The sequence below is a fragment of the Dipodomys ordii genome, unplaced genomic scaffold (assembly GCF_000151885.1).
Source record: "Dipodomys ordii isolate 6190 unplaced genomic scaffold, Dord_2.0 Scaffold7, whole genome shotgun sequence".
Classification (NCBI taxonomy): domain Eukaryota; kingdom Metazoa; phylum Chordata; class Mammalia; order Rodentia; family Heteromyidae; genus Dipodomys; species Dipodomys ordii.
In genome coordinates, this window is record NW_012267223.1 from 5,866,620 (window position 1) to 5,893,666 (window position 27,047).

The 27,047-nt window shown below is 38.6% G+C and overlaps 1 protein-coding gene across 3 annotated transcripts in view; it reads left to right on the plus strand.

Annotated features, from left to right (window-relative positions):
* Positions 1-27,047, plus strand: part of Helz (helicase with zinc finger) — a 147,633-nt gene that overhangs the window by 88,685 nt on the left and 31,901 nt on the right. For 2 of the 3 annotated variants that reach the window (XM_013037884.1, XM_013037885.1), the window contains 9 exons: positions 2,293-2,472; positions 2,944-3,048; positions 6,002-6,180; positions 11,223-11,341; positions 13,225-13,370; positions 15,066-15,213; positions 19,697-19,880; positions 21,343-21,571; positions 25,256-25,460. In XM_013037884.1, the coding sequence (XP_012893338.1) occupies positions 2,293-2,472; positions 2,944-3,048; positions 6,002-6,180; positions 11,223-11,341; positions 13,225-13,370; positions 15,066-15,213; positions 19,697-19,880; positions 21,343-21,571; positions 25,256-25,460 (1,495 nt within the window). The remainder of the gene's footprint in view (positions 1-2,292; positions 2,473-2,943; positions 3,049-6,001; positions 6,181-11,222; positions 11,342-13,224; positions 13,371-15,065; positions 15,214-19,696; positions 19,881-21,342; positions 21,572-25,255; positions 25,461-27,047) is intronic. The other variant, XM_013037886.1, reaches the window with a different exon arrangement.

Sequence of the window (27,047 nt, forward strand, 5' to 3'; positions counted from 1 at the left end):
TTCCTTCCTTCCTTCCTTCCTTCCTTCCTTCCTTCCTTCCTGTCCTTCTTTCTTTCTTTTTTTGGTCGGTCATGGGGCTTGAACTCTGGGCCTGGGCGCTATCCCTGTGCTCTTCAACTCAAGGCGAGCGCTCTCCTGCTTGAGCCACAGCACCACTTCCGGTTTTCTGGTCGTTAACTGGAGATAAGAGAGTCTCACAGTCTTTTCTGCTTGGGCTAGTTTTGAACCATGATCCTCAGATCTCAGCCTCTTCAGTAGGTAGGATTAAAGGTGTAAGCCTGGCAGTGCCCAGCAGTGGCTTTTCTTCTTCTTCTTCTTCTTTTTTTTTTTTTTGTCAGTCATGGGCCTGAACTCTGGGCCTGGGAATGTCCCTCAGCTCTTCAGCTCAAGGCTAGCACTCTACCACTTGAACCACAGCGCCACTTCTGGCTTTTTTTTCCTGCTTATGTGGTGCTGAGGAATTGAACCCAGGGCCTCAGGCATGCAAGGCAAGCGCTCTACCACTGAGCCACCTTCCAGGCCCTGGCTTTTCTTCTTATGTTGTCTCATGGTTGCTCTAGAGAAGGCAGAGGAAAAGAGCGTTGTGAATGGTTTTGGGTAATCTTTCCTAGTATCTGTCACATACATCAAGTCTGGACTTAGTGATCATTTTCTTCATTTCTAGAAGATTATTTTTAGGTACTGGCAGAATTCCAATGAAGTGAACTGTTAATAACCTGGCTTCGGGACATCTAGGGCAACTGCATGAAGCTCATTTTGTCCTCCCTCCCTCCCTCCCTCCCTCCCTCCCTTCCTTCCTTCCTTTTTGTTTGTCTTTGTCGGTCATAGAGCTTGAACTCTGGGCTTGGGTGCTGTCACTCAGTTCTTCAGCGCAAGGCTAGCTAGCACTCTTCCACTTGAGCCATGGTGGCACTTCCGGTTTTCTAGTGGTTTATTGGAGATAAGAGTCTCATGGACTTTTCTGCCCGGGCTGGCTTTGAACTGTGATCCTAAGATCTCAGCCTCCTGAGTAGCTAGGAATTCAGGTGTGAGCCACTGGCGCTCGGCTCCTTAATGTTAAATTTTTTTTTAAGTTAAGAAAAATAAGTAATAGTAAAGGTTATTTTCCAAGCTGGGTTTTTCTTTTTTTTTGGTCGGTCATGGGGCTTGAACTCTGGGTGCTGTCCCTGAACTCTTCAGCTCAAGGCTAGCACTCTACCAATTGAGCCACAGCACCACTTCTGGTTTTCTGAGTCTCATGAACCTTCCTGCCCTGGCTGGCTTTGAACCGCGATCCTTAGATCTTAGCTTCCTGAGTAGCTAGGATTACAGGTGTGAGCCACCTGCGCCTGGCTAACTTAGCTGCATTTTTAAAGAATTTTTTAGGTTTGAGATGATCTCTCATAGTGGCATTAAGTAATTAAAAATGGAAAATATTAAGATGTTTATATATATAAATAGATATAAAACTAGCTTCAGATTAAGTAGAATGCAGCCTTACAGAGATATCTAAATTCCTTTCTCCTATTTTGGGATCATCATTCAGGCATGTTAGAAATTTTCTAAGAATCTCTTTTACATATCCTTCTTATTTTAGTTCACATCTCTGTCATTTTTATCATAGTTGTGACAATATTTAGTATTTTAATTATAGTTTTGGAAAGGATATTGTTTATTCTCCACTTTGTTTGATCTGTTTCAGCATCTGCTGCCCATTTAAATGTTCAAAACAGCCAAGTCATAAAAGGGATACTAACAAGCTAGATCTTAAACAGCCATTTGTGTTACTGTGACATGTATATGATTTATGTGCATGGACATTTTAGAAAATGTATTGTTTGGCTTTTACTACTTTTTAAAGTGTTTGCTGTTTTCTAAATTAATGTTTTGTAAAAAGTGTCTCCTAAGGACATACAAGGTTTTTTCCCTGCATTTTTCTTGTTTTTTAAGCCTTTCGATGGATTAATCATTGAAATTCATTTAGTTTTTTTATACATTTTATTTTTTATACAACTTATCAGCTGCTTTGATGCTTTTATGTGACAGGAAAATGATGTTTTTGAAACGTTGCTATTACTACTCAGGAAGGTAGCAGTAACAGACTAGAAGTGTTTGATTTCTTAGTTGCCTAAAGAAGATTAGTTTTAAATTTCCTAAAAAGTGGTTTTAGAATAAGCACCAGTTGTTTGAGGTGTTATTATTTCAGTAGATTTAATGGCTCAGTAAAATTCAGAATACTTGTGTATCATGTCAGGTTGTGTTCATGATTAAGAAGCATATGACTTAAATAAGTTACATTTGTATTTTTCACAGACAATGGGATGAACAGTTGGACCCTCGACTAAACGCCAAACAGAAAGAAGCTGTCTTGGCCATTACCACTCCACTTTCTATCCAGCTGCCGCCTGTCCTTATCATCGGACCCTATGGGACAGGCAAAACATTCACGCTAGCTCAGGCTGTCAAGCATATACTGCAGCAGCAGGAGACTAGGTGAGGGGGTGGAAGATATATTTGGTAGCAGGGTTATATGTTCTTTTAAATAAAAAATAAGGGCCCATATGACAGTTTTCATCTAGCTCCTAGAAATTATAGAAAAATGCAACCCCTAAAGCAAATTTCAATCCTCTTAAAACATAATGTTTTTAAAAATTGGTCATGAAAACAATGTTAGTTTCTAAAGAGCCATCCAGTTTGCTGGGGAGTTGTGATATATGTTAGAGCCCAATGAGCTCATTAAAAATCACATTTTTATATATAGGGTTAATCATGGTTTGGGGGAACTTCCTTTTTAGGCTATCCTAGGAGAAATTCCTAAAGGTGTCACTGAGTAATGTTAGAGACTGATGGGTAGGTTAAGGGAAAGGGATATTTGACTAGTAAGATGGCCACTCCTTTTTTGTATTATACTGCTTGAGTAGTTTTGTGTTTTATCATTCTTTTTATTTGCACCATTTATTTCAGCAGGATTCTCATTTGCACCCATTCTAATAGTGCTGCTGATCTCTACATAAAGGATTATTTACATCCATATGTAGAAGCAGGCAATCCCCAGGCAAGACCTCTCAGGTATTTTTTAAGGCTTATTATGTATCTGTATCATACTTTGTTATTCTTAAGAAAAGGTGTCTGTAAAGATTTTAGTAGCTTTGGAAATACCCAAATCTTTAACTCTGTATTGTCATTTGGAGGTTATATCTCCTGGAAAAAAAATCATTTAAAATTAAGGTAAAATGTAAAAACTTTGACCATTAATTTCTTAACCATTAAGTATATAGAAAGACATCCTTTTTTTAAGTTTCATGTGTAAAAATGTTACACCCTGAGTAGATTTTGATACATACCTCTAAAAGCTAGTATGATGAAATAATATAAATATGATTAACTGAAATTGAATTTAATTTAGTTGAAATGCTAGCATATTTTTACATGGCTGAGTGGTCATGTAGTCATGGTTTATTTATGAAAATAAAATTTGATTGTAATCTTGGTAATTTCATGAAAGCTACACATTAGAGGCACATGAAATACTAAAATGAGTTTGGCAATATAATGTCATTAACTGCAATTCACAACTTTTTGCTAGAAAAATCTAGTGAGATCCTCTGAAATGTACCTAAATAGAGGATTATGGGAGGATAAATCCTTTTCTTCAGAAAACAATAAACAATCATGAAATATTTATTATAAAGCCACCATTTGCTTTCATTGTTATATGAATTAATGTTTAGTTTACCATTTTACCAACTAATATATCATGGCCTAGGTTCTTCAAATTATTGTTAAAAAATTAATTTCTAACCACACTTTGACTCATAATTCACTAACTCTTTATTTCTCGTTGAGCCTAGGCATGGAAAATTGAAATTATGTAATATAACATTTTAAGAACCATAACCAAAACCATTTAAATGGTTTTAGAAGTAAATTGAAAATGAGAGAGAAGACAGTGGTTTGGCCTTCTCACATAGATTCTTATGCTACATTTTGTTTTTACTCTAGAAGACAAAACAGATATCATTGTCTTAAGTAGAATACATTTGTATTTAATAAGAAAATACCAAATGAATTTACTTACTGTAGGTTAAAATGTCACATTTATTGAAGGATGACGCTAACGGAGATAGATCATTCATTTGTTGTGTTGGTAGAACTTGTGTCTATGTGTGTTGTAGAAAATGTGCCAGTCTCAGTTACCTTGGTGTGCTTGGTTTAGAACAGTTAAATAGAATGCTTTCAAATCTTGTTTGACTTAGCATAGGCCATTTCACACTTGAGGTAAGAATTGTTGCTGATGACTAAAATCTATCATTTCACTAGGTAACGTTGGCCTTGTTCCATGTAAAATTACTTCTTATGAGCTGTAATCCAACAGGCAATGAGTACATCTAAACATGTAGAATAACAAGTTATGTTCCAGAACATTTTATGTGTAGTTAGTGGCCCATATGTGGAACTTGCCTGCTAGCTGATCTTCCTATTTCTTAAGTCTCACTGGCTCAATGCAAAATGGAAAAATACTCAATATATTCAGATTTAAGTTTCATGTTATTTCATTTAATAAACAGAATAAAACTAGGAAAAACATCTGATTTCTCCAGATGTTTTCTTTTTATTTTCACAGTACTTTTTCTGTTTAGGAAAAGCATTAATTTGCAACTATATTTCCTAAGAGTATTAATGCTTTGAATTCTTAGGATTTATTAGTACCACCTATGATTATATTGACTCAGATTAATATATATTAATTGTAACTTTCCTCATGATGAACAATGAACATGAAATGTTTGGGAGATGGAGTTGAAAAATTAAAATGACAAACTGCATTGGGGAGATGAGCTTTATAATGGAGTTGTTGTAGGATGCCAAGAAAGGAACACAAGAGGGCACCAAGTGCCTACATGTGACCACGAGAAAGGATGGGTGTCTTCAGGGAGTCAGGCTGATGAGGGATTTACTGTCTGTTCTGTACTGTGCAGTCTAGATGATGCCTTGGAAAGTGTGATAGTGTAAAAATAGGGGGAGTATGGTATCTTTAAGTACGCGTATTTAGGATTCAAATTTACAAAATCCTGTTCATTGCCAGGAAGAACTAAGTGTTTGTTAAAATATTTGGGATGAAGATTTTATATATATATATATATATATATATATATATATATATATATATATATGTATGTATGTATGTATGTATGTTTTTTTTTGCCAGTCCTGGGGCTTGAACTCAGGGCACAGGCACTGACCCTGAGCTTTTTTTGTTCAAGGCTAGCACTCATACCATTTAAGCCACAGTGCCACCTCTGGCCTTTCTGTTTATGTGGAATTGAGGAATCGAACCCAGGCTAGGCAAGCACTCTACCACTATGCCACATTCCCAACCCCTTGGTTTCATTTTTAACTTGGATTATAATGCAACTTGAAAAGCAATGTAGGATCAGCATCTATTCTGGCAAAGTAATCACTCTAGGAAAGCTGTCTTTTCAAGAAAAGTGCATTTGGTGCTTTCTAGGCATATTGAAGGCATTTATTGTTTTAGATAGCTCTTTAAAGAAATTGGTATTCTTAGATCAGATCTTTCTGATTCTTAGTACTCGAAGTAGCCATTTGATTGCTTATTTATTGCATATGAATTCAATACATGAATAAGGTTGTAATGAATTAAAATTTTGTCACTAGATTATTGCCTGTTTAAAGAATTATTTTTTTTTCTTACTTAATTGGTATCAGATATAGTACTTTTCCCCTGTTGCTGGAGAATGAACCTAGTGTCTTGTACATGCTAGGCAAGTGTTTTACCATGGAGCAACCTCTGACTATGAATTTGTCGTTTTTCCACTATTCTCAGAATTTGAAAAATATTAGATGGTTTTGAATGATCTTATTAATGGTGCCTATCTTAATTATCACAAAAATGACAGTGTAAAGTACTTAAGTATTTTTATAGTATTAGCTAACCTTTCAATAAAACATATTGTTAAGATATTATTAAATGTAAGTCAGAAATGTTACCATTTTTTAACAGGGTATATTTCCGAAATCGCTGGGTAAAGACTGTCCACCCAGTTGTGCATCAGTACTGTTTGATCTCCAGCGCACATTCCACCTTTCAGATGCCCCAGAAGGAAGATATTCTTAATCATCGAGTGGTGGTGGTGACATTGAACACTTCCCAGTACCTCTGTCAGCTGGACCTTGAACCTGGTATGCCCATTCCAGACACACAACCTGTGTCTTACAGGGTCATGGCTTATACATTCAGTTTAGACTAGATGTGGGCAAATGATAGCACATGTGCCAATTTGGCTTGATGCCTATTGTTGTTTTATTGTTTTGTTTTGTTCTGGTGGTATTGGGGTTTGAACTCAGGGCCTTGTACTTGGCTTATGCTTTACCACCTGAGCCATACCTCCAGCCTTGCTTTTTCACTGGTTGCTTTGGAGATGGAATATAGTGAGTTTTTCTGTCAGAGCTGGCTCTAAACCTCTGTCTTCCAGATCTTAGCCTTCTGAGTAGCTAGGATTTCAGGTATAAGCCACTGGTACCTGGCATGATGATTGTGTAAATAAAGTTTACTGGATGGAGCATGGTTGTCCATGCTCATCTCATTACATATTTCTTGTCGACAGCTGCCTTGTGCTGCAGTAGTTGAGTTAAGTCGTTACAGCAGAGACCATCTGGCCTGCAAGATTTAAAATGTACACTGGGTGGCCCTTCACTGGGAATAATTTGTCAACTCTAGTACAAACACTTTGTGACTGCTGATTCACTTTTCTCTGAAGGCCAAGCAATGGTTCTTTATTAAGATCTGTGAAGAATTCAAATTTGGGCAGTGTTGTTTTTTTTATAATTTTCTCAGATTTTTGTCTTAAATTTGCTTTTGTATTATATAGTATAGAAACATTTATACTAAATTTTTTTTGTGACTTTAAGGTTATACACTGGAACTATGTAAAATCAACCTAACTTAAATGCAGATATAAGATGAGAAGTTCTGGTAAATATTTTGAGCTTACCCATGGAAAAATAGTATTCCTTTGAACTAAAAGGAAACTAATTTGCTACTACCATATAATAATTGTTGACATCGCTCAATGTACTTTTTTACTGTCTCCTTTTGGAATTGCTTTCAGAACCTGTGACAAATCCTTTTGAACACTCAAGTCCTGTTCTCTTCACCTTGTTTTCTTGGCACCTGGCCCAGAATATAGACACCTGGAGGCTCCTGATAAACTTCTGTTTATCTTGAAGGAAAAAGTGGTGGCCAACTTTTTTCTTTTCTTTCTTTCTTTCTTTCTTTTTTTTTTTTTAATTGAAGGGAGATGTAATTTTAGAAAGTCTTCAAAGAGCTGAGATGTGTCTGATGAATTAGGTGGTTTGATCAGCCTGGGCAATCCATTAGGGGTTAAAAAGAAGTAAGAAAAAGAGACGTGCCTCCAATGTAATGAGACCTGTTTTCTTGTGCATGCAGCTGATAGCTGGCTGGTGAGGGCAGTTACAGAGCAGAGGTTCAGAAATGTTTTGAACTGTGGCAGCATATTGGAGTGAGTTATATTTCATCCCAAGTGACTTCTTTGACTGGAACAACACTATATGAAATGTAAATTTTGGTATGTCCATTTAACAATCAGTCTCATTACTTTATGATTATGATGCATATTTGCCATGTAGATGAAAACTTTACCCACCTACACTAGGATCATTTGTAAGAAAGAAAGAATGGCTTTGAAGGGATTGAGTGTAGACTCATAACTTTTTGGAAATAAGGTCTTCAGTCTTGATGTTGTTTATATTTCACTTAATTCTTACATTCTACGAAGGCTTATTTTATAGATAAGAAAACCAAGGCTCAAGCTAAGTCAGTTTGATTAATTCAAGTTGCTTTTTGTAGCTTAAGTAGTAGTCAACAATTTGCATGATTTATGCAGTTCCTTATGGACATCTAGCTCCATTTAATTAAAGTTTTACCTAATGAAAACATATTTTTCATTAGTCTCAGTTTTCTAATTTGATCCCATGTTTATATAGTCATTTTTCTTACTCTTTTAGAATAAACACAAGCCAGACATGGTGGTCTATGATTATACTCCCAGCTCTCTGGGGGCTGAGGCAAGAGGTTTGAGTTTGGGGCCAGCCTGGGCTACATAATGAGACCCTGTCTAAAAACAAAAATAAACCAAAAGCAGACATTCTGTTCAATGGGGAGGAAAAAACCCATGTGATTATGTCCTGCCTATGCTGTGTGGTATAGATGAGTCAGTGCTGCCTGTGCTCTCTCTGGTCCACAGCCATTTATCTTAGCAGATGGTTGTGATTGGTAGTTTCCCAACATAATGACAATTTGCATTAGAACATTGGACAGACAGGTTAAATTATTTTTCTTTTTTTGGTGCTGGTCCTAGGACTTGAACTCAGAGCCTAGTACTGCCCTGAGCATTTTTGCTCAAGGATAACACTCTACCACTTGTGCCACAGTTCCACTTCCAGCTTTTTGTGGCAGTTAGAGATAAAGAGTCTCATAGACTTTGTTGCCTGAGCTGGCTGGCTTCAAACTGCGATCCTCAGATCTCAACCTCTTGAGTTGTCTGGATTACAGGTGTGAGCACCGGTGCCTGGCAAGTTGAATTCTCAATAGCAGGGAAATAGGGAACAAAATAGAAGTTAGGTTCCTTCAGAGAGACACAGGAAGGCATCAGTACATCAGTGACAAGTTTTTGTACTTTCACTCTGTGATCTCTGCTATGACAGTAAGATCAGGTCCACTTTCCTACCTGGGGAGTTGGCATTATGGTGATAGGGCTTTTCCTTTGTCAGGTTTTCCCCTCTAAGGAGCAAAGGGACTTTCCTTTCCTTCCTGTACACTGTGCGCACTTCCTGTACTGCTCCGTGCCCTCACGTGAGCACAACAGCAGCCCCAACGATGGATGTTTCCTTCTATGAAGATTTGTATCTGGGGACCAGTTGATACAGTACAATTTTGACATCTGGTAACAGTCACTATTTTTGCAGTGATTACAAAAACAATGACAAAAAATGATGATTTAAAAAAAAAACACCCACAGTAAGATCTTAGACTAGAAAAATGATATGTGTATGGTTGTCCACCATATAATGAATTTTCATTAATGACAAACCATATATAATGGTTGTTCTGTGTTTATAATGGAATTACAAGTTCCTACTGTAAACGAAGCTGTAACCATGGCAAAATCACGACAGATTACATCACTTAATTGGTATAGTGATGCTGGCGGAAACAAACCTACTGCTTTCCAGTGGTATCATATGCAACATGCCAAGAGATAAGTGTGTATAATTCTATAATGATGACAAAAGACTGTTCCACACTTACGTATTTACTGTACTGTTATATTTACTATATGTGTTTATGTGTGTGTGTGTATGCTCGTGTGCACATGCATGTATGTGCTTGTGTGTGTGTGTTTGTGATATGAGGCTTCATTCTATTGTGTAGGCTGGCCTTGAACTTCTTCCTTCTCAATTTCTTGAGTGGCTGGGACTATAGGCACATGACACTGTTCCTAGCTGCATTGCACGTTTTAATCATTATTTTAGAATGCATTCCTTTTACTTACACAGAAGTTTGTTACAAAGCAGTGCCCCATTCATTGTTTGCACTGGAATACCACACCTCAAGTTCACTGGGTTTCTGGATTGCGTTGTTCTCTTGTGTTGTTTTGTTCATTGTGGCCCTATCAGCAATAAGCTCCCCGCTCCCCTCAGGCACACATACACACACAGTATCTATAAATCATTTAGATGCGTGTAAGTATGTTCTCTGATATTCATACAATGTTACATTGCTTGGAATATATTTGTATCAAGGGACATATAGTTGTATGTGAAAAATGAATCTAAACAGATTAGTTGATTGTCAGTCCAAGTTAGGTTATAACTATTTCCTTTATATTAGATATTGGGTATAATGTTCTTCAATGTCTAGTGTGCATGCTTTCATGCTTATGAGCTACTATTATTATACTTGTGGTATTTTGACAAGTAGCGAAAAAGCTATGAGGTCGTCAGTGTATGGTTCTTCTTCTTTTAGTGAAAAGCCACTATCTTGTACTTTCTTTGTGGTACAAGGGATTGAAATCATGGCCTTCTCTTCTCTACTACTTGAGCCATACCCCAACCCTTTTTGCTTTATGTTGTTTTTCAGAGAGGGTCTCACATATTGGACTAGGCAGGCAGTGATCTCCATACCATTGCCTCCCATGTAGCTGGTATCACAGTTGTGTACCTCCATGCCTGATTTGTTTGTTGAAATGGAGTCCCACTAACTTTTTGCCGGAGCTGGTCTTGATCCATGATCCTCTCCATCCCTACCTCCCAAGTAGCTAGGATTACAGTTGTGAGCCACTATGGCTGTCTACTCTTCACTTTACAAATCTTTTCTTAGCTGGGCACTGGTGGCTCATGCCTGTAATTCTAGCTACTTGGAAAGTGGAGAATAGAAGGATCATGTTTTGAGACCAGTCTGGGCAGAAAAATTCATGAGACTGTGTCTCAAAAATAGCCAGCAAAAACAAGAGAAGTGGCTTACGTGGTAAAATTGCCAGTCTAGCAAGTGTGGGCCCTGAATTCAAATCCCAGTAATTTCCTGTCTCCATAGTCTGATCCTGGCTGCCTGGCTGCCTGCCTGCCTGCCTTCCTTCCTGCCTGCCTTCCTACCTTCATCCTTCCTTTCTCCCCTCTTCCTTTCTTCCTTTCTTTCATCCTTGCATTTGTTGTGGGGCTTGGACTCAGGGCCTGGGAACTGTCCCTGAGCTTTGGTGCTAGCACTCTACCACTTTGAGCCACAGCTCTGCTTCTGGTTTTCTGGCATTTATTTAGAGATAAGAGGCTCAGGGACTTTCCTGCCCAGGCTGGCTACAAACTGTGATCCTCACATCTCAGTCTCCAGAGTAGCTAGGATTATAGATGTCAGCCACTGGTGTCCAGCTTCATAGTCTTTTCTATTTGTACTTATTTAACTGTTGGCCTTTGAGTGGTTTTTACCACATGTATTTACATATCTGTTAAGTCAAATGGCTATTTATGTGAAAAACTATTTTTTAGTGATGATTTAGGATGATTATTTAATTGAGGATGGGGCCTTAAAAGTACTCATTAGCTAACTTTGAGATTAACAAAGTTAATATTGTTCCTTAGTAGACTCAAAACCAATGCCTACCATTTTTGTTGATGTAAAACACCTCGTTGTCTTTCACTGTTCTTTCTAGGGTTCTTTACACACATTCTGTTAGATGAAGCTGCCCAGGCCATGGAGTGTGAAACCATTATGCCTCTAGCATTAGCAGCTAAAAACACTCGGATTGTTTTGGCTGGTGATCACATGCAGGTAAGTGCTCTGCCAGACATTGTCTTAAAAGTAACTTTTAACTGTTAATATTCTATTTCCTAAAACATCCTGTTTCTGGCTTTTGGGGTCTGAAAAACCATGTTGGGCCATGCATCCCACATGAAAACAGCTGGAGAAATTCATATGGAACGGAAAGGAGGTTTCAGTGTAGCACATTGGGAAGGCTGATCTCTGGGTGGCCTTTGTCTTGTCAGTAGCATCTTGAGATTACAAAGGGAAAATGCAAAGGCAAGTGCTGAAGGGATTCCAACAGCACAGTCTTCCTGTTGTCCAGGAAGTTGGACTCTCCATTTGGGCTTGCTGGTCTCAAGGGCAGTCTTCATTTGCTTCACATGATGCTCATGTCAGCCTGGGATCGAAAGGGGGCTTTTACAGGAGGTTTATCTATCAGAATGCAAGTGAAACTAAGAGAGGAGGTCAGAGCACAGAGAGACACAATGGGGTCTCCTTTTCCTATGAAATTGTGCCATGTGTTACAGCTTAAGTATTGTATTTCTGTACTAATGGTGAAAATACTGCTATTTCTGAAGAAAAATGACTATTCCACTACTCTTTTTTTTTTTTTAATTCCCTGTTTGTCTAGGTGAGAACTAACAATCTTACCAGGTTAGGTTATTAAGTTGAAGTTTGTTTTTTTATAACATGAATATTCAGCCCTTACTTTTTTTTTTCTCTCTCTCTCTGTCTGATACTCAGGATTGAACCAAGGCCTTCCACATGCTAGGCAGGCAGCTCTCTTCCTCTAAGCTACCCCTCCACCCCCACCCCAGCCCTCTTACTTTTCCTTTTCTTCTATGTTGGGGATTGAACCAGGGCTTCCACTGGCTAGACAAGTGCTCTATTACTTTGCCATGACCCATCCTACTGTTTCTTAGAGAATAAAACTTATCCTTTCTACAAGTCTCCAGTTCTGACTCTAAAATCTGTTTTCATGAAGGGTTAATTTTTTTAGGTCTCAGATACAAAGAGCTTAATTAAAAATTACAGTCAAAATTTCAAAGACTAGTCAGATTTCATGTTATTTAAACACCTATGTATAAGAAAGAGAAACACAGATTTTTTTTTAAGACATCTATTTTACAAAGTGGCAATTTAGACTTCTTTTTCTTCTGCCACAGTTGATTAAGATTGCACCTACAATCTGTCAAGACAGCTAGGAAAGAAGAGAATGTAAATTAATGAGTTCTGCTTTTGCTCCTTTGCCTAAACTAGCTTAATTTGTTCGTTTGCAGTAAAAGGTATAATCTAGAATGGCTCCTTAAACTTCATGAGATCTAGAAGGTTATTTTGTTATGTGGTCAGAATAATTGCTTGGGGCCAAGAGTAGGGCACAAGCCTATAATCCATGCAATGCTGGAAGGCAGGGATAGGGCCATTGCGATTTGAGACCAATCTGGCCAAAAAGATAAACACCTGTCTAAAAAGATCCCAGGCACAGAGGCACACACCTATGTAATCTCATCTATCTGGGAAGAAGAGCAAGGAGAATTACAATCTGAGGCAAAAGGGATACTCTGTTTAAAAATAGCCAAGAGGGCCAATGGTAATAGAGCACTGGGTCCTGAGTTCAAATCTTAGTGCACTCTTCCCTCCACCCGCGCCCCCCCCCCCAAAAAAAATCATAGTCTTGATGTCCCATTAGCTTGTTATTTCGCTCATTCATTCATTAATACTTTTGACACAGAGTTTTATGTAGCCCAATCTGGCTTGGAATTTATGCTCCTCTCTGCCTTTGGAATGCTGGGATTATCATTGTGTGTCACCACATGTAGCCTGAGTTTCTTATTTTAAATAATTGATTGATTTTGGTGAAATGAACTTCATACTCAGTTCAATTTTCTCTATATGTTTGTCTGTTACAGCTCAGTCCTTTTGTTTACAGCGAGTTTGCCAGGGAGAGAAACCTTCACGTTTCATTACTTGATCGCCTCTATGAGCATTACCCTGCCGAGTTTCCATGTAGGATCCTCCTGTGTGAGAACTACCGCTCGCATGAAGCTATCATCAAGTAGGTGTGACCTGCCCTCTGATTGACACTCTCCGTGGTCTCTGGGAGGGAACTCAAGGCACCAGGTGACTAGGGACAGGCTATTTCCAACAAATAATGTGGAGTCCCTAGTGTTGCTAATTTTAAAATCCTATTTAGGATTTTAAAAGAATACTTTAAAAGTTAGGGTTGTGATTTTTTTTTAGAAAATAAGGCACTGAATATTTTTCTGTGGGTAAAGGTATAATCAATATGCATAATTGAAACATATCAACAAAGCTTATAATGGGTTATCAGATGTGTGGCCATGTTATATAATGAATCTATTTTAAAAGATTGAAAGGAAGGGAGAGAGGGGAGCTGTGGCACGTATTAATGAGCTTTTGAAGACTTCTATTAAATCTAGCATGTAACTTTAAAAAGCAGTATTTCCTAAGTGACAGCTCAATGATAATCCTAGTTGAACACAGCCTGTACCAGCATCCCCTTGTAAAAACAGATTTTTGTTGGCACTCCAGAAACCTCATTTGCTCCTTTCCATTTATTAACCCCATCAGAAACTTCAACTTTTTAAAAGCTTGATATAATTTAACAACATATGACATCCATATGGAAATCATTTTTAGGTGTTACCAAAAACAGTTGAATAGATAAAACATTACTAGTATGTCAATTTGTGACCCAACGTTTGTGGCTCCCAGCCATTTGCTGCAACCTCGCTGGCATCTTCTTCAGTAAAGTGCCCTCTTGTTACAGTGGGAGACTTGAATATCCTGCAGCCCTGCATTGTTTCAGTGGCCATGCATAGGCCGGCATCACTTAGGATGGACACCTTCTAAGAGAGTGTCACTAGGAGTTTTTCATCATGGGAAGAGCATAGAGTGCATGTACACAAACCCAAAGGGAGTAGGTCATTCAATTGTCTTGACTTTTCCATGTATTCAGTGATGTGGTGCGCCTGGTATAGCACAGCAATACTACTTTGCAGTGCATGGTTTTGTAAGTGCAAGAAGGACTACAGATGATAGAACATTGAGAAAATGTAACCAGTACAGAAAGAGTAACAGTCATTGATAGTCATCATTAGGTGTGATGTACTGTACATAATTGTATGGGCTCTACTTCTATACAACTGTGTCCAATTAGTTTTATCCCAGCATCATCACAGATGTGCGAGGAAGGCAGTGTGGTGTAATGTCATAGTGTGTGATAAGAACAGTGTCTGATATGAGGCCCATTGTTACCAAAAAAGTTAGGTGGTACACAAGTGGAGAAGTAGATAGTAACTGGAAGAGCACACTTGGTAGCATATTTTCTCAAAGAGCAAAAATCTGAACCACTACTGAACTGTTGTCATTTATTTCTTTTCTTTCTATATTTTGCCTTCCTATTTTACCATTTAACAGTGGTGTTCCAGGAGTCTTCACCATCATTATTGCTATCATTATTTTTCGAGAAATTATCGTATATGTTTTCTGTGCTTGGGGATATCGGGTATAACTCAGTGATGATGCATGTGCCTAAAATATATAGAGTCTTGGGTTCTGTTCTCAGCACAAGAAAACAAACCAAAAACCTTAAAAAATTCAGTGGTATTACATGTTTAGATAGAAATTAATCATGAACAAAAAGCAGTATTATTAGAATTAATGACTATGTGTGTGTTGAGATTAATTTTGGTGATCGATTACGCTTTCCTCTTCTTTTTCTGTGCAGTTATACCTCTGAGCTCTTCTATGAGGGTAAGCTGATGGCCAGTGGAAAACAACCAGCACATAAGGATTTTTATCCACTAACATTCTTCACAGCACGAGGAGAAGATGTGCAAGAAAAAAACAGCACAGCTTTTTATAATAATGCAGAGGTACCTTTGTACTTTGTGCAAATTGCTATCATTTTCCCAAACACATAATAGGATTTTCCTTAACATTCATTTAAAATTGACAATATATTGTATTGGTTTCATTTATAAGGAAGTAGATGTAAACTTCTAAAAATATATATTATATTGTAAAAATACTGTACCAGAGGGGTTGCAGTTATATGAGTAAGGTAATGAGTAGTATGTAAATTTTTATACTTTCTCATACTTGGCTTATAGATGAATATCCTACAGGAAATAAGTTGATTTTCTTCTTATCTCAATGATAAAATACAAGATTTTATTTTCTAAGAACCCCATATCCATTTATAGATTATTATTGTTGTTTTTTTTTTTGGGTCCGGTCGTGGGGCCTGAACTCTGGGCTGGGCACTGTCCCTCAGCTCTTCAGCTCAAGGCTAGCACTCTACCACTTGAGCCACAGCGCCACTTCCGGCTCTTCTTTTTGCTTATGTGGTGCTGAGGAATCGAACCCAGGGCCTCAGGCATGCAAGGCAAGCGCTCTACCACTGAGCCACCTTCCCAGCCCTAGATTATTATTGTTTTTGACATGTGATCTAGACTAGTTAAATTTTGTAGTACATAATCAAAGGAAGTAAGAATCCTGTGCTCCAGAGATCTTGTGATCTGGATGATCACACAGCAAATGATGATTTGCTTGCCTGTATCATTATGTGCTCCAACTGACATAGCTCTCTTCTAACTCCTGGCTATTGGAAAGAATGTGGGGGATGAGTGATAGTAGGCAGCAATCAGAAATCATGGTGGCCTTTAGGAGCCAGCAGAGGCCTTGTGATCAAATTTTGGCTTTCACAGGAGACACTAAGAAACTTGGAGGAGTCTGGAGTGCATGGTTGCCTTTAGGGAACTGTTTCCTCTTCTCTGATCTCTGTGGTCACTATGCATTTTGTTTACAGAGAAATGTCTTATTATGTAATAGTGACTCTTTGCCTTTAAAAATTGATCAGAGGGTTATAGTTAGAAGTCAGTACAAGAAAACTATCTGTACCTCTTGAGAAAATCCTAGCCCATGGCCAAGAAACTTGACATTTTCATTAGTCTGCGCCATTTAATTTTAGGAAAAGGTTCTTTTCTATTTGAAATACTGGAAATGACTCCAGGGATCTCTTTTGTTGTTTTACTACTCAGGTTGGAAACCACTGGCCTGAAAACTAGCCTTATACAGGGGATGGGAGTGCTGACAGAGAGGGACAAAAAGGACATGGAATTCAGAAGGCTGAGCGGTCCTGCTGTGGCACCAGGATCGTAGCTGGGTCCTAATTAACGCTGATCCTGAGGCATAGTTATGTTTGCCAGAGGCTCAGTTTCTCAACCCAAGTTACTTGTTCCTTCACAGTGATATGCTGTTTTCCAGGAAACCTGTGCTCTATAGGATACATAAAGCACATCTTCCTGGATTTGAATCTGACCCAGACATTTTTTTAGACAAACAGTTTTTTTTCCACATTAAGAAAACACAAAGGCCAGTCTTGGATGGTGGTGCACATTGGTAATCTTAGCAGTTAGGAGGTAGAGGGAGGAGAATTGTGAGGTTGAGGCCAGCCTGGGCCACATAATTAAGATTGTCTCCCCCCAAAAAAGTTAGACATGTAACTTCAGAGAATTTTCAGATGGCCTTGAACTCCACCAGAGGATGTTTTTTCACATTTCTTGGGTCCTGTGAGTCACCATTATCCTGAAGTCTATGGCACATTGCCCTGGGAGCTTTATACAGGAGGTAAAAGCTGACTAAAGCTAAATACCAGTCTACTAGTCTAGGCATATTTATACAGTAGAATGTTATAGCTGGGCTTTTTTTTTTTTTTGGCCAGTCCTGGGGCTTGAGCTTAGGGCCTGGGTACTGTCCCTGAACTTCTTTTTGCTTAAAGCTAGCCCTCTACTACTTGAGCCTACTTCCAGCTTTTTCTGAGTAGTTTATTGGAGATAAAAGTCTGACAGACTTTCTTGCCTGCCTGGCTTCGAGTTGCATTCCTCAAATCTCAGTCACCTGAGTAGTTAGGGTTATAGGTGTTTGCCACCAGTGCTTAGCTTTCTCTGGTTTTGTTTATCTTTATATTTGACTTCTTGTTTATTTGTGTTGTACCCAGACCTTGCACTTGCTAGGCAGTCATTCTACCATTTGATCCATGTCCCCAGCCCTGGACATGTTTTTTTTTTTTTTGTTGGTCGTGGTGCTTGAACTCTGGGCTTGGGTGCTGTCCTTGTGCTCTTCAGCTCAAGGTGAGCACTCTACCGCTTGAGCCACAGCGCCACTTCCAGTTTTCTAGTGGTTTATTGGAGATAAGAGTTTCACGGACTTTCCTGCCCGGGCTGGCTTTGAACCGTGATTCTTAAATCTCAGCCTCCTGAGTAGCTAGGATTACAGGTGTGAGCTACCGGTGCCCGGCTAGCCCTGGACATTTTTTAAGCTCTGTTTTTCTTCTCTCTCTCTGCTTTTTCTCCTTATGTATGTTAGTACGCTTAATGCTAATTTTTCTTTATTATTTTTCTTCTAGCTCTTCAATTATATAATTTCTTTTTAAAAATTTTTATTTATTTTTTATTGTGAAAATACAAGGTGATGAGTACATTTCTTTTTTTTTTTTTTTTCCCTTGTCTCCCCATTCACAATACAGACTAGGCATAGGCCTGGGCTGAGGTGTATATGGGGTAGGTTTATTCTGCCTCCTCTTTCTATAGAGTCAGTGTAAGAACACAGCCTGTGATAAGCACCCGGAGGCCATGAGTACATTTCTTATCAAGCATTGTAGCCTCCTCCTTTGCTTCCCCTTCCCATCCCTTCCCAGCCTCCCCCTGCCAGTTATATAATTTCTATGGGTTGGTTTTGTTTAATTATTCCTTGAATAAGTGCTTCCTACTTTCTTCCATCAGTCTCCAAAGTCTACTAATTTTGACCACATGGTCAAGGAAAGAGGCTTACCCAGGCCTCTCATAACCACTATTCTAAATCTATAGTTCCATGTTGACGAGAATGCATGCGTGCGTGCGTGCGCGCGTGTGTGTGGCAGAAAAGTTTCTCAAGTTTCCTTTATCCCCTATTTAACCACAGGGGTAAATGTGGTTGTTTTTTCTTGTTCCTTATTGTAGTAGACTCAGCTGCATCTTTCTCATTCCTTCTACTGAGAATACTGACTGGTTGTTAGTCCAGTTTGCTCTTCAGCATCCTTTAGGAGTCTATGTATTTGATGCACTTGCTGTTGAGTCATTGTATCAATAGGACGACTATAGACTTAACTGTCATTCATTAAGTTTGTATCTAGGAAGGGGAATGGCTTCCTATCCAGTAATTCTCAAGACCTTGAGAAGATAAAAGCTGTCAAAGTTTATTAAGAATATTTAACATTGTAAGCTCCAATAATTGTCATTAATAAATAGTAAATACTGTACTTAAATGACATCTTTTAAAATTTCTCCCAATGCTGTATGTCTCTAGAGTCTTATCTTACTCTGGATTAAACGTGTGTGTGTGTGTGTGTGTGTGTGTGTGTGTGTGTGTGTGTGTGTATTTAGAGAGCAGTCCTAATTAGATATAAATATGAATAAAATTAGGATTATTTTCTATATAGACTGATTTTGTATGCAAAGAACGGGTTTTTATTTTTTCTTAAATTTTAGAACATGTTTTATTAATTTTTATATCTCCCACTGTGTCAAACACTGAAAGTGTGTGGTCAATTCATTGAGTTAAAATAGCTCAAACTGGGTAAGGTGTGTGGCTCAAGAGCTAGAACCAGGCTTGCCAAGTTTGCATAAAACCCTTGTTTTTATCCCCACTACCATCCAAAGGAAAAGAAGAGAGCATATATTCTAAAATCACTACCATAAATCTAGTAAGCAGGATCCAAAAAATTCAGTTGTATAAATTGTGATGTTCCTTTGTTGTAAAGGTAATGAAATGGGCCGGCTGAGTTTGTGCCTCAGGAAGGCAGTGAATTCTGCAAGTCTGGTTCTGATCTGATCAGAATCTGTCATTGTCCCACCTGGGTTTGGTGTCAGTTGATAGCTGTTAGTTGGTCTGCTGGTTATGTCAGTGGGAGAGGGCATGATGCTACGTCTGTCCTGCTGGGACTTTGGACTCAGTGGTGTATGACAGGGATCTTCTGGTTGGTTAGTTTCATTGGCCTCATCTGGAGGGAGTAGACTGAGAAACGTTGGGAGGTGGAGACTTGCCTCTGCTTTCCTATCTTTCTTCTCCTCCCTAAGCAGCCACTTAAACTGTTTCCCTTCGAGAAGGAGGCAGAAGGATGAGGCCAGTTGCCAATTACATTGTCTCTGATTTTCTTGCCTTTTTTTTCACTCGTTGCATTATTATAGAATGTTACTGTTGGAAAAATTATTTTTCTTTCATGTTCACATAAATCTGTTTCAGTTACCATATTTTTTGTCTAAATACTGGTGATACTTTACTGGTGGATAACTTTACCATGTATGTGTTTGTCTAAAGGTATTTGAAGTGGTGGAACGTGTAGAAGAGTTAAGAAGGAAGTGGCCAGTGGCATGGGGGAAGTTAGACGATGGCAGTATTGGTGTGGTGACTCCATATGCTGATCAAGTGTTTAGGATACGAGCTGAACTTCGGAAAAAAAGACTATCTGATGTTAATGTGGAAAGGGTGCTCAATGTACAAGGTAAGTATTAATTAGCATACATTAAGTTATTCAGATTCTCGTGTCTTAAAAGAGAACTCACATTTGATTTTTAACTCTCTGCAAAAGATCTTAGGTTTTTTTTTTTTCTTTTTAAACAGTCTAAAACATAGCATAAGAGTTAGGCATGATTGAAACAAATAGTATTGTTTGGTCCAGGGAAGACTAAAAGGCTAACCTTAAACTTATTAAAAAATCTTTGGGTCTGGGAATGTGGCTTAGTGGTACAGTGCTTGCCTATCATGTATGAAGCCCTGGGTTCAGTTCCTCAGTACCACATACACAGAAAAAGCTGGAAATAGTGGAGCTGTGACTCAAGTGGTAGAGTGCTAGCCTTAAGCAAAAGAATCTCAGGGAGAGCGTCCAGGCCCTGAGTTCAAGCCCCAGGACTGGCAAAAAGAAAATGGTGGAGACTTTTCATAGAATAAGAGAATCTGTGTGTAGATTACTTTAAGTAGGACATAAGAGACGAAGTTCTACTAATGAGCCTCTACAGCATTTCTTTGGGGAATAAGCTGTGTCTGCACAGGTTGGCTCGAGGCTGGGTCGACCCTGCTTCAGGGAAGGGTCTTTTTTGTTCGGTGGAATCTGGGGCTATCTAACTACAAAAGTTGGCAGAAACATTTGAAACCCTGTTTTGATAGTGCAATGTTGTGTCTGTAATATAAAATATCCCACTTTAGCTGCTTTTCTGTGACTGTGAAGTACATCTGCATGCGCAGGTAAGTCACCCACCAACCTTCCTCAGAATTTCCTTTGTCTTCCCACATTGAAACTCTGCACTCCTTACACTTCTCATTCTTCTTTCCCCAGCCTCTGGCAACCACCATTCTACTTCCTGTCTCTCTGAATTTTAACTATTTTAGGTACTTTGCTTAAGGGGCATCATTGAGTACACATTAAGTATTCTTACCTGAAGTGCTTGGAATCAGAAGTGTTTCAGTATTTCAGATTTCAGAGTTGCATTTCTTCTTTTGTGACTGGCAGCTGATTTCATTGGCATAATATCTTCAAGGTCATCTGTATTGTAACTTGTCAGAATTTCATGCCTTTTAAGGTTGAATAAGTCATTGCACACATATTCATTCTATGTATTTAGTAAATATCTGTGGACAGTTGGGTCTCACCTGTAGTTATTGTAAACATTGCTGCTATGAGTACTGATATCCAAATCAGGACTTTGCTTTCTATGTGTCTGGGTGGATACTGAGAAAGGAACCTTGTGGTAATGGTATGTTGATGTTTTTGAGGGACTATCCTGCACAGTGTTTTCCAGAGCAGCTGTATGATTTCACTTGCCTACCAACAGTGCAGAAAGGTTTCAGTCTCTGTATATCTTTGCCAACATCTACTAAAACAAGTATATTTTAAAAATGCAATACTGTTATTATATCAGTGATTCAGAATGACAACTTCAGCCCTTTACATTTTTTCTTTTTTGTAGGAAAGCAATTCAGGGTTTTGTTTCTTAGCACAGTACGTACAAGACATACTTGTAAACACAAGCAGACACCAATTAAAAAGAAAGAGCAACTTTTGGAAGATTCCACAGAGGATTTGGATTATGGTTTTTTATCTAACTACAAGCTCCTCAATACTGCCATCACAAGAGCACAGTCCCTGGTTGCTGTGGTGGGCGATCCTATCGCTCTGTGCTCTATTGGAAGATGCAGGTAACTGTGTTACTCATTAAGATCTTAACAGGGGAAATGTAATTTGTATCTTTTAAGTATGGGCTAATCAAAATCAAGTGTATTATTACCTGATATCCAGCAGTAACACAAAGGTCTATTTATAATACGCATAGTTTTGCAGTCATTCATTCAGAAGTTATTTAGGAGATACTTCCTGAGTGCCTTCAATATTCTAAGCATCAGTGAGCAAAATAGACAAGAATCTCTAACTTTGTTGGATAAGAGAGGAAGACAGATGATTAACTAAATGAGAGTATTATGTAGTATTTTACTTGGGAAGGTAATGGCCAAGAAGTCCATACCCTCTGGTTATAGGGGTTTGTGCGTGCACACACTCACACGTTGCGGCCAGTTAGGAGTGATGGCTGTGAGTTGGACCAATGGTGTGGTCAGATTGTCTCTGGACAGGATCTGTGCCCTGTAGCTGGGGCCAGTGTTGTGCTCTAGGAGAAGGATCAGAAGTAAGTGTGTCTGTGTTTGTAGAGATTAAATTTTGTATTGTCCACTACCTCCTTTTTCTTCTTTATTGTTATATTTTAGTTTTGATTTTTGATGAGTTTCCCTCTGTAGTCATTTTCTCTTAAGGCTTCTCAGTGTAAATACTTTTCCTATCAGGTTAGAAGTGGTAATGACTTGTCTTTGGAAAGCATTTTTAGTATTGTAATGAGGACCAATTTTTTTTTTTTTTTTGGTCTGATCGTGGGGCCTGAACTCTGGGCCTGGGCGCTATCCCTCAGCTCTTCAGCTCAAGGCTAGCGCTCTACCACTTGAGCCACAGCGCCACTTCCAGCTTTTTTCTTTTTTGCTTATGTGGTGCTTCTCAGGCCATGAGGACCAATTTTTTCTGAAATAGAGTTAACAGTATCAACTGAAAACATTCTTTTTTCTGTTTGTATTTAGGATATGCCTCTCTAAGTCATGTTTTCTGTTGTAGTAAAGATAAAGTAGGATTTTATTGTCTCTTGTTTCTAACAAGAAAAAAAATTCTTGGGGAAAAGGAGGCTGTTTGTGGCCTTTAAAACTAAACTGCATATGTTCAAATTTAAGACCCTGTAAGAAGTTTATATCTTGGATAGGCAAAAAAATGGGAGCAAAGGCTGGGAAGGTAGCTCAGTGGGAGAGCCCTTGCCTTGCATGCCTGAGGCCCTGGGTTCGATTCCTCAGCACCACATAAGCAAAAAGAAAAAAAGCCGGAAGTGGTGCTGTGGCTCAAGTGGTAGAGCGCTAGCCTTGAGGTGAAGAGCTGAGGGACAGCGCCCAGGCCCAGAGTTCAGACCCACGACCAGACCCCCCCAAAAAAAATGGGAGCAAAGAATCAAGTAGAGCTTTAGTTTATGGTTTCATTAGATAAAAGTTTGTTTTGAAAAATAATGCTTAAAAAGTTTGTCTTACCTATAAATAGTTGTAATATATCTTTATTGTAATATAAAGTTGTAATATATCTGTGGTAATATATCTTTAATTCATACCTGAAAGATTGGCATTCATTTGTAGATGCTAATGACAAAATTTGGAAAAGGAATATATTAGTTTCAAGTTACAAATGAATAAACTGAGTATTTTAACAAATTTATGATTTTTGTGGAGAATTATATTTTCTTTCTTTTACTATTTATTCAAATTACGTTTGTTCAAAATGTTGCTAGGATATTTTATTAGCATTTGTATTATATTTATGATTTGATGAGTCAGATCACACACATAGTTTCATCAGGATTTATTTTTTCAAACCTATAAAATGGTATGGTGTGTATTAAAAACAACTGAACATTTAAAAACAGAACTAACGAGTGTAGTGATGAGCCACATTCTTGTGGGGCTTTCCTTAGCAATAACTCCAGTGTGTACTAGCCTGAGTATTGTTAGGCCTTTCTCCTTTCTGCAGTCATACTGTACTGTGCATTGCATGTACTCAGCAGTTTCACCTCCCCTTACTCAGTGCAAATAGTGGGGAGTTCTTCCTGAGGCCTGCTGTCAGAGTTGGCCAGGGCTAATTTTTAACCTGAAATGGGTTTATTGGTTGTTTATTCTAATTGCAAAGCTGGGATGTGCCAAGACTAATTTATATGCCAAGCAGAATATTACCAGGAGAATAATAAATTATCAGAGGGAGAGTATGATCGTATATTTTATAGCTAAATAGTAATGTTGATTATGTTTTATTTGGATAATGTAATCATGATTATAGCCCAAGAGTTGATAGTTGGCTTTAATCTTGCTAATTTCATTAGAAATTAATTTCATAGCACAAGTAAATCCAGAAGATATAATGTGATTCTTGGGTCTTGTAAGAATGGAGGAGTAATTTTTTTTTTTTTTTTCAGTTGTGGAGCTTGAACTCTGGGCCTGGGCACTGTTCCTCAGCTTTTCAGCTCAAGGCAAGCGCTCTATCACTTGAGCCACATGCCACTTCTGGGTTTCTGAGTGTTTTATTGGAGATAAGAGTCTCACAGACTTTCCTGCCTGCACTGGCTTTGAACCATGATCCTCAGATTTCAGCCTCCTGAGTGGCTAGGATTATAGGCATGAGCCACTAGCGCCCAGCTAGAAGGGCAGTTTGCATTGATTGGACTTTAATAGTCAACACTCAAATTGTATTCTGACTCTGTATTCTTTTTAGCTATTTTAAGTTAGTTAATATTGTAAGTTGTGCTTGTGGCAAGCATCTGCTGTGTAAGAGGAAAAATGTTGAAATAGCTAGTTGGTAATTCAAGAATCCTCATGAGGATTATTTACTTTGTTGTTCAAGTTTATGGTCTGAGTTTGTTTTTCTTAATCATCTAGAACCCGACTCCTATAATTCATACTAATGTGCATATGGATTAATTGAGTTCCCAATGGATGTATAGAGTCACATATTGTTTAATGGTACATTCCGAGAAATGCACTGTTTGGCAAGTTCATGTTATATGATTGTCATATGATATATTTACACAGACTAAGAAACCTATGATGTCACTAGATGATAGCATCTTATGGACCCATGTTGTTTTGTTTTTTTGTTGTTGTCATTGTGGGGCTTGAACTATGGGCCTGGGCGTTGTCCCTGAGCTCTTTAGCATTCTACCTCTTGAGCCACAGTACCACTTCTGGTCTTCTGGTGGTTAATTGGAGATAAGAGTCTCATGGCCTTTCCTACCCTGGCTGGCATTGAACCGTGATCCTCAGATCTCAACCTCCTGAGTAGCAAGGATGACAGGCGTAAGCCACCAGTGCTCGCTGGACTCTTGTTATATATGCAGTCTTGTTGACTGGAGTCATTGTGTAGAGTATGACTGTGTATTTAGATCTACCTGTGTATATATGAGTTTGCTTAGGTGTGCAAGTCTCTTATACATTAGTTACTACCTGTTTTGAAGTCTTGTTGCTTACTCCTTACTTATTCTTTGTTGAACATTGATCATGTTTGTTACCTGCATTGATGAGCCCAAATTAACAGTAAGTACTTATTGTATTTAGTATATTAAGCATGACTCTGGTTTGAATACCACACTTCTGAAATCTTCTTGTTTGGAAGAAAGACTAGAAGTCATAGTCAGATGGCTGTTAGACTTAGGGGTTTGGTTGGGTACAGAATTTGAAATCATCTTTAGATTCCTGTATTTATTTCTGTGATCTCATCCAATGAAACTGTCACCTGATCTTCTGAACTTCTTTCTGTAGGAAGTTTTGGGAGCGGTTTATTGCCCTGTGTCATGAAAATCATAGCCTCCATGGGATCACATTTGAACAGATCAAGGCTCAGTTAGAAGCATTAGAACTAAAGAAGACATATGTATTGAATCCACTGGCTCCTGAGTTTATCCCTCGGGCTCTGAGACTGCAGCATTCAGGAAACAGCAGCAGGCAGCAGCAATCACCACCCAAGGTAAAACTGCTGTTAATGGAACTGGAGAGGTTACAGGAAGAGAATGTGTTCAGCGTCAAAGGCTTCCTGGGCTGCAGGTTACTTTAAGTATTGGAGTTGAAGTTGATGTGGTGGCCAGTGCTTTCTGCAAGGACCTTTTTGAGAGTTGAGAAGACAGTATAGTTTAGCCATGCTTATTCCATAATCATCCTCAAGGAGTTTTAAGTACCAGTATCCTATCTTTGTGTATTATTATCTTCCTAGGGCCCCCTGCCAGTAGATGTGTAGCTGTCAGCTAAGAGGAGATAAAACAACACAACTTACAAACGTGTCCTCACAACATATTATTTACAAAGATCATTTGAGAACAGCAGTATTCATATAAACAGAATGGTTCAAATCTTTTATTGATGACCTATTCATTTTGAGTGCATTTGACAAAGTGAGACAATTTGGCTGACTTGTGGACAATTAAGTGATTGTGACTTATTTGTGACTTGTGTTGTATAGAAGAATTCCAGTCAGAGGGAGTGGAGGTGGCAAATCAAGGCCATTTCCACTTTTGTGCCATAGTTATTTTGGGCAGAGACAGCTGGCTTATTTGCTAGAATGCCTGAAAAAATTCTTTCACTTCAACAGCTGAAAAGAAGACTGTGAGAATGGCATGTGTAGTATTTGCTCTGGTGGCTGTGTGCATTTGTGTATCTTTAGCTTGCTATTAAAGATATTAACATAAATTAAAAGACTATGTTCAACTTTAGTACACTGAATGTGTAAGCAGCAAAGAATGGCTTAAGCTGGGTGCTGGTGGCTGATGCCTGTAATCTAGCTTCTAGGAAGCTGAGATCTAAGAATCATGGTTTGATGCCAGCCTGGACTTGTAAGCCCATGAAACTCTTAACTTCCAATTAACCAGCAAAAAGCTCGACGTGGAAGCTATGGGGACAACACCTCAGTATCAGCGCATACACACACACACACACACACACACACACGCACGCATGCACGCACACACACGCGCACATACACACAGAAATGGGTTAATATTTTGAAACTTTTCTCAGCTAAATAGATTTTAAGCTAAGAATTACTTTTCTGTTAATATACAGTTGTATATTCATAGTTTAATAAACATATACTTAATGTGGTTGGCATTACCAATGGGAGTAAACATCTGCAAATCATCTTTCTTCTAGACCTTCTAGGCCATGTCATGTAGGTTGGTCCAAGGAGAGGAGGCCTAAGTAAACAAACTAGCTCCATGTGGTCTTGTGGGCAGTATTAGAGGAAGCAGAGAGGGACAGGTAGTTTCAAAACAGTTCCACTTAGGAGACTAGGTGGGGATAACAGAATATTTAAGAGGATATGAAAATTAGAATATAAGCCCTGTTAGTGCTGATAGTTTTGCCATTGTTTTATATTGTCCTTGCTTCTGTGTCTAGAGCAGTAACTGACTTACAGCAAATGCTTATAAAATCAAACCTGGCCCCAAACATTGCATATAGTCTGTGCTCAGTAAGTACCTGTCAAGAGAGTGATAGTTAAGACACATCCAGCAAAGTGTAATGTAGCTTTTTTCTGTCAGTGGGAGGCAGTATCATTTAAGGC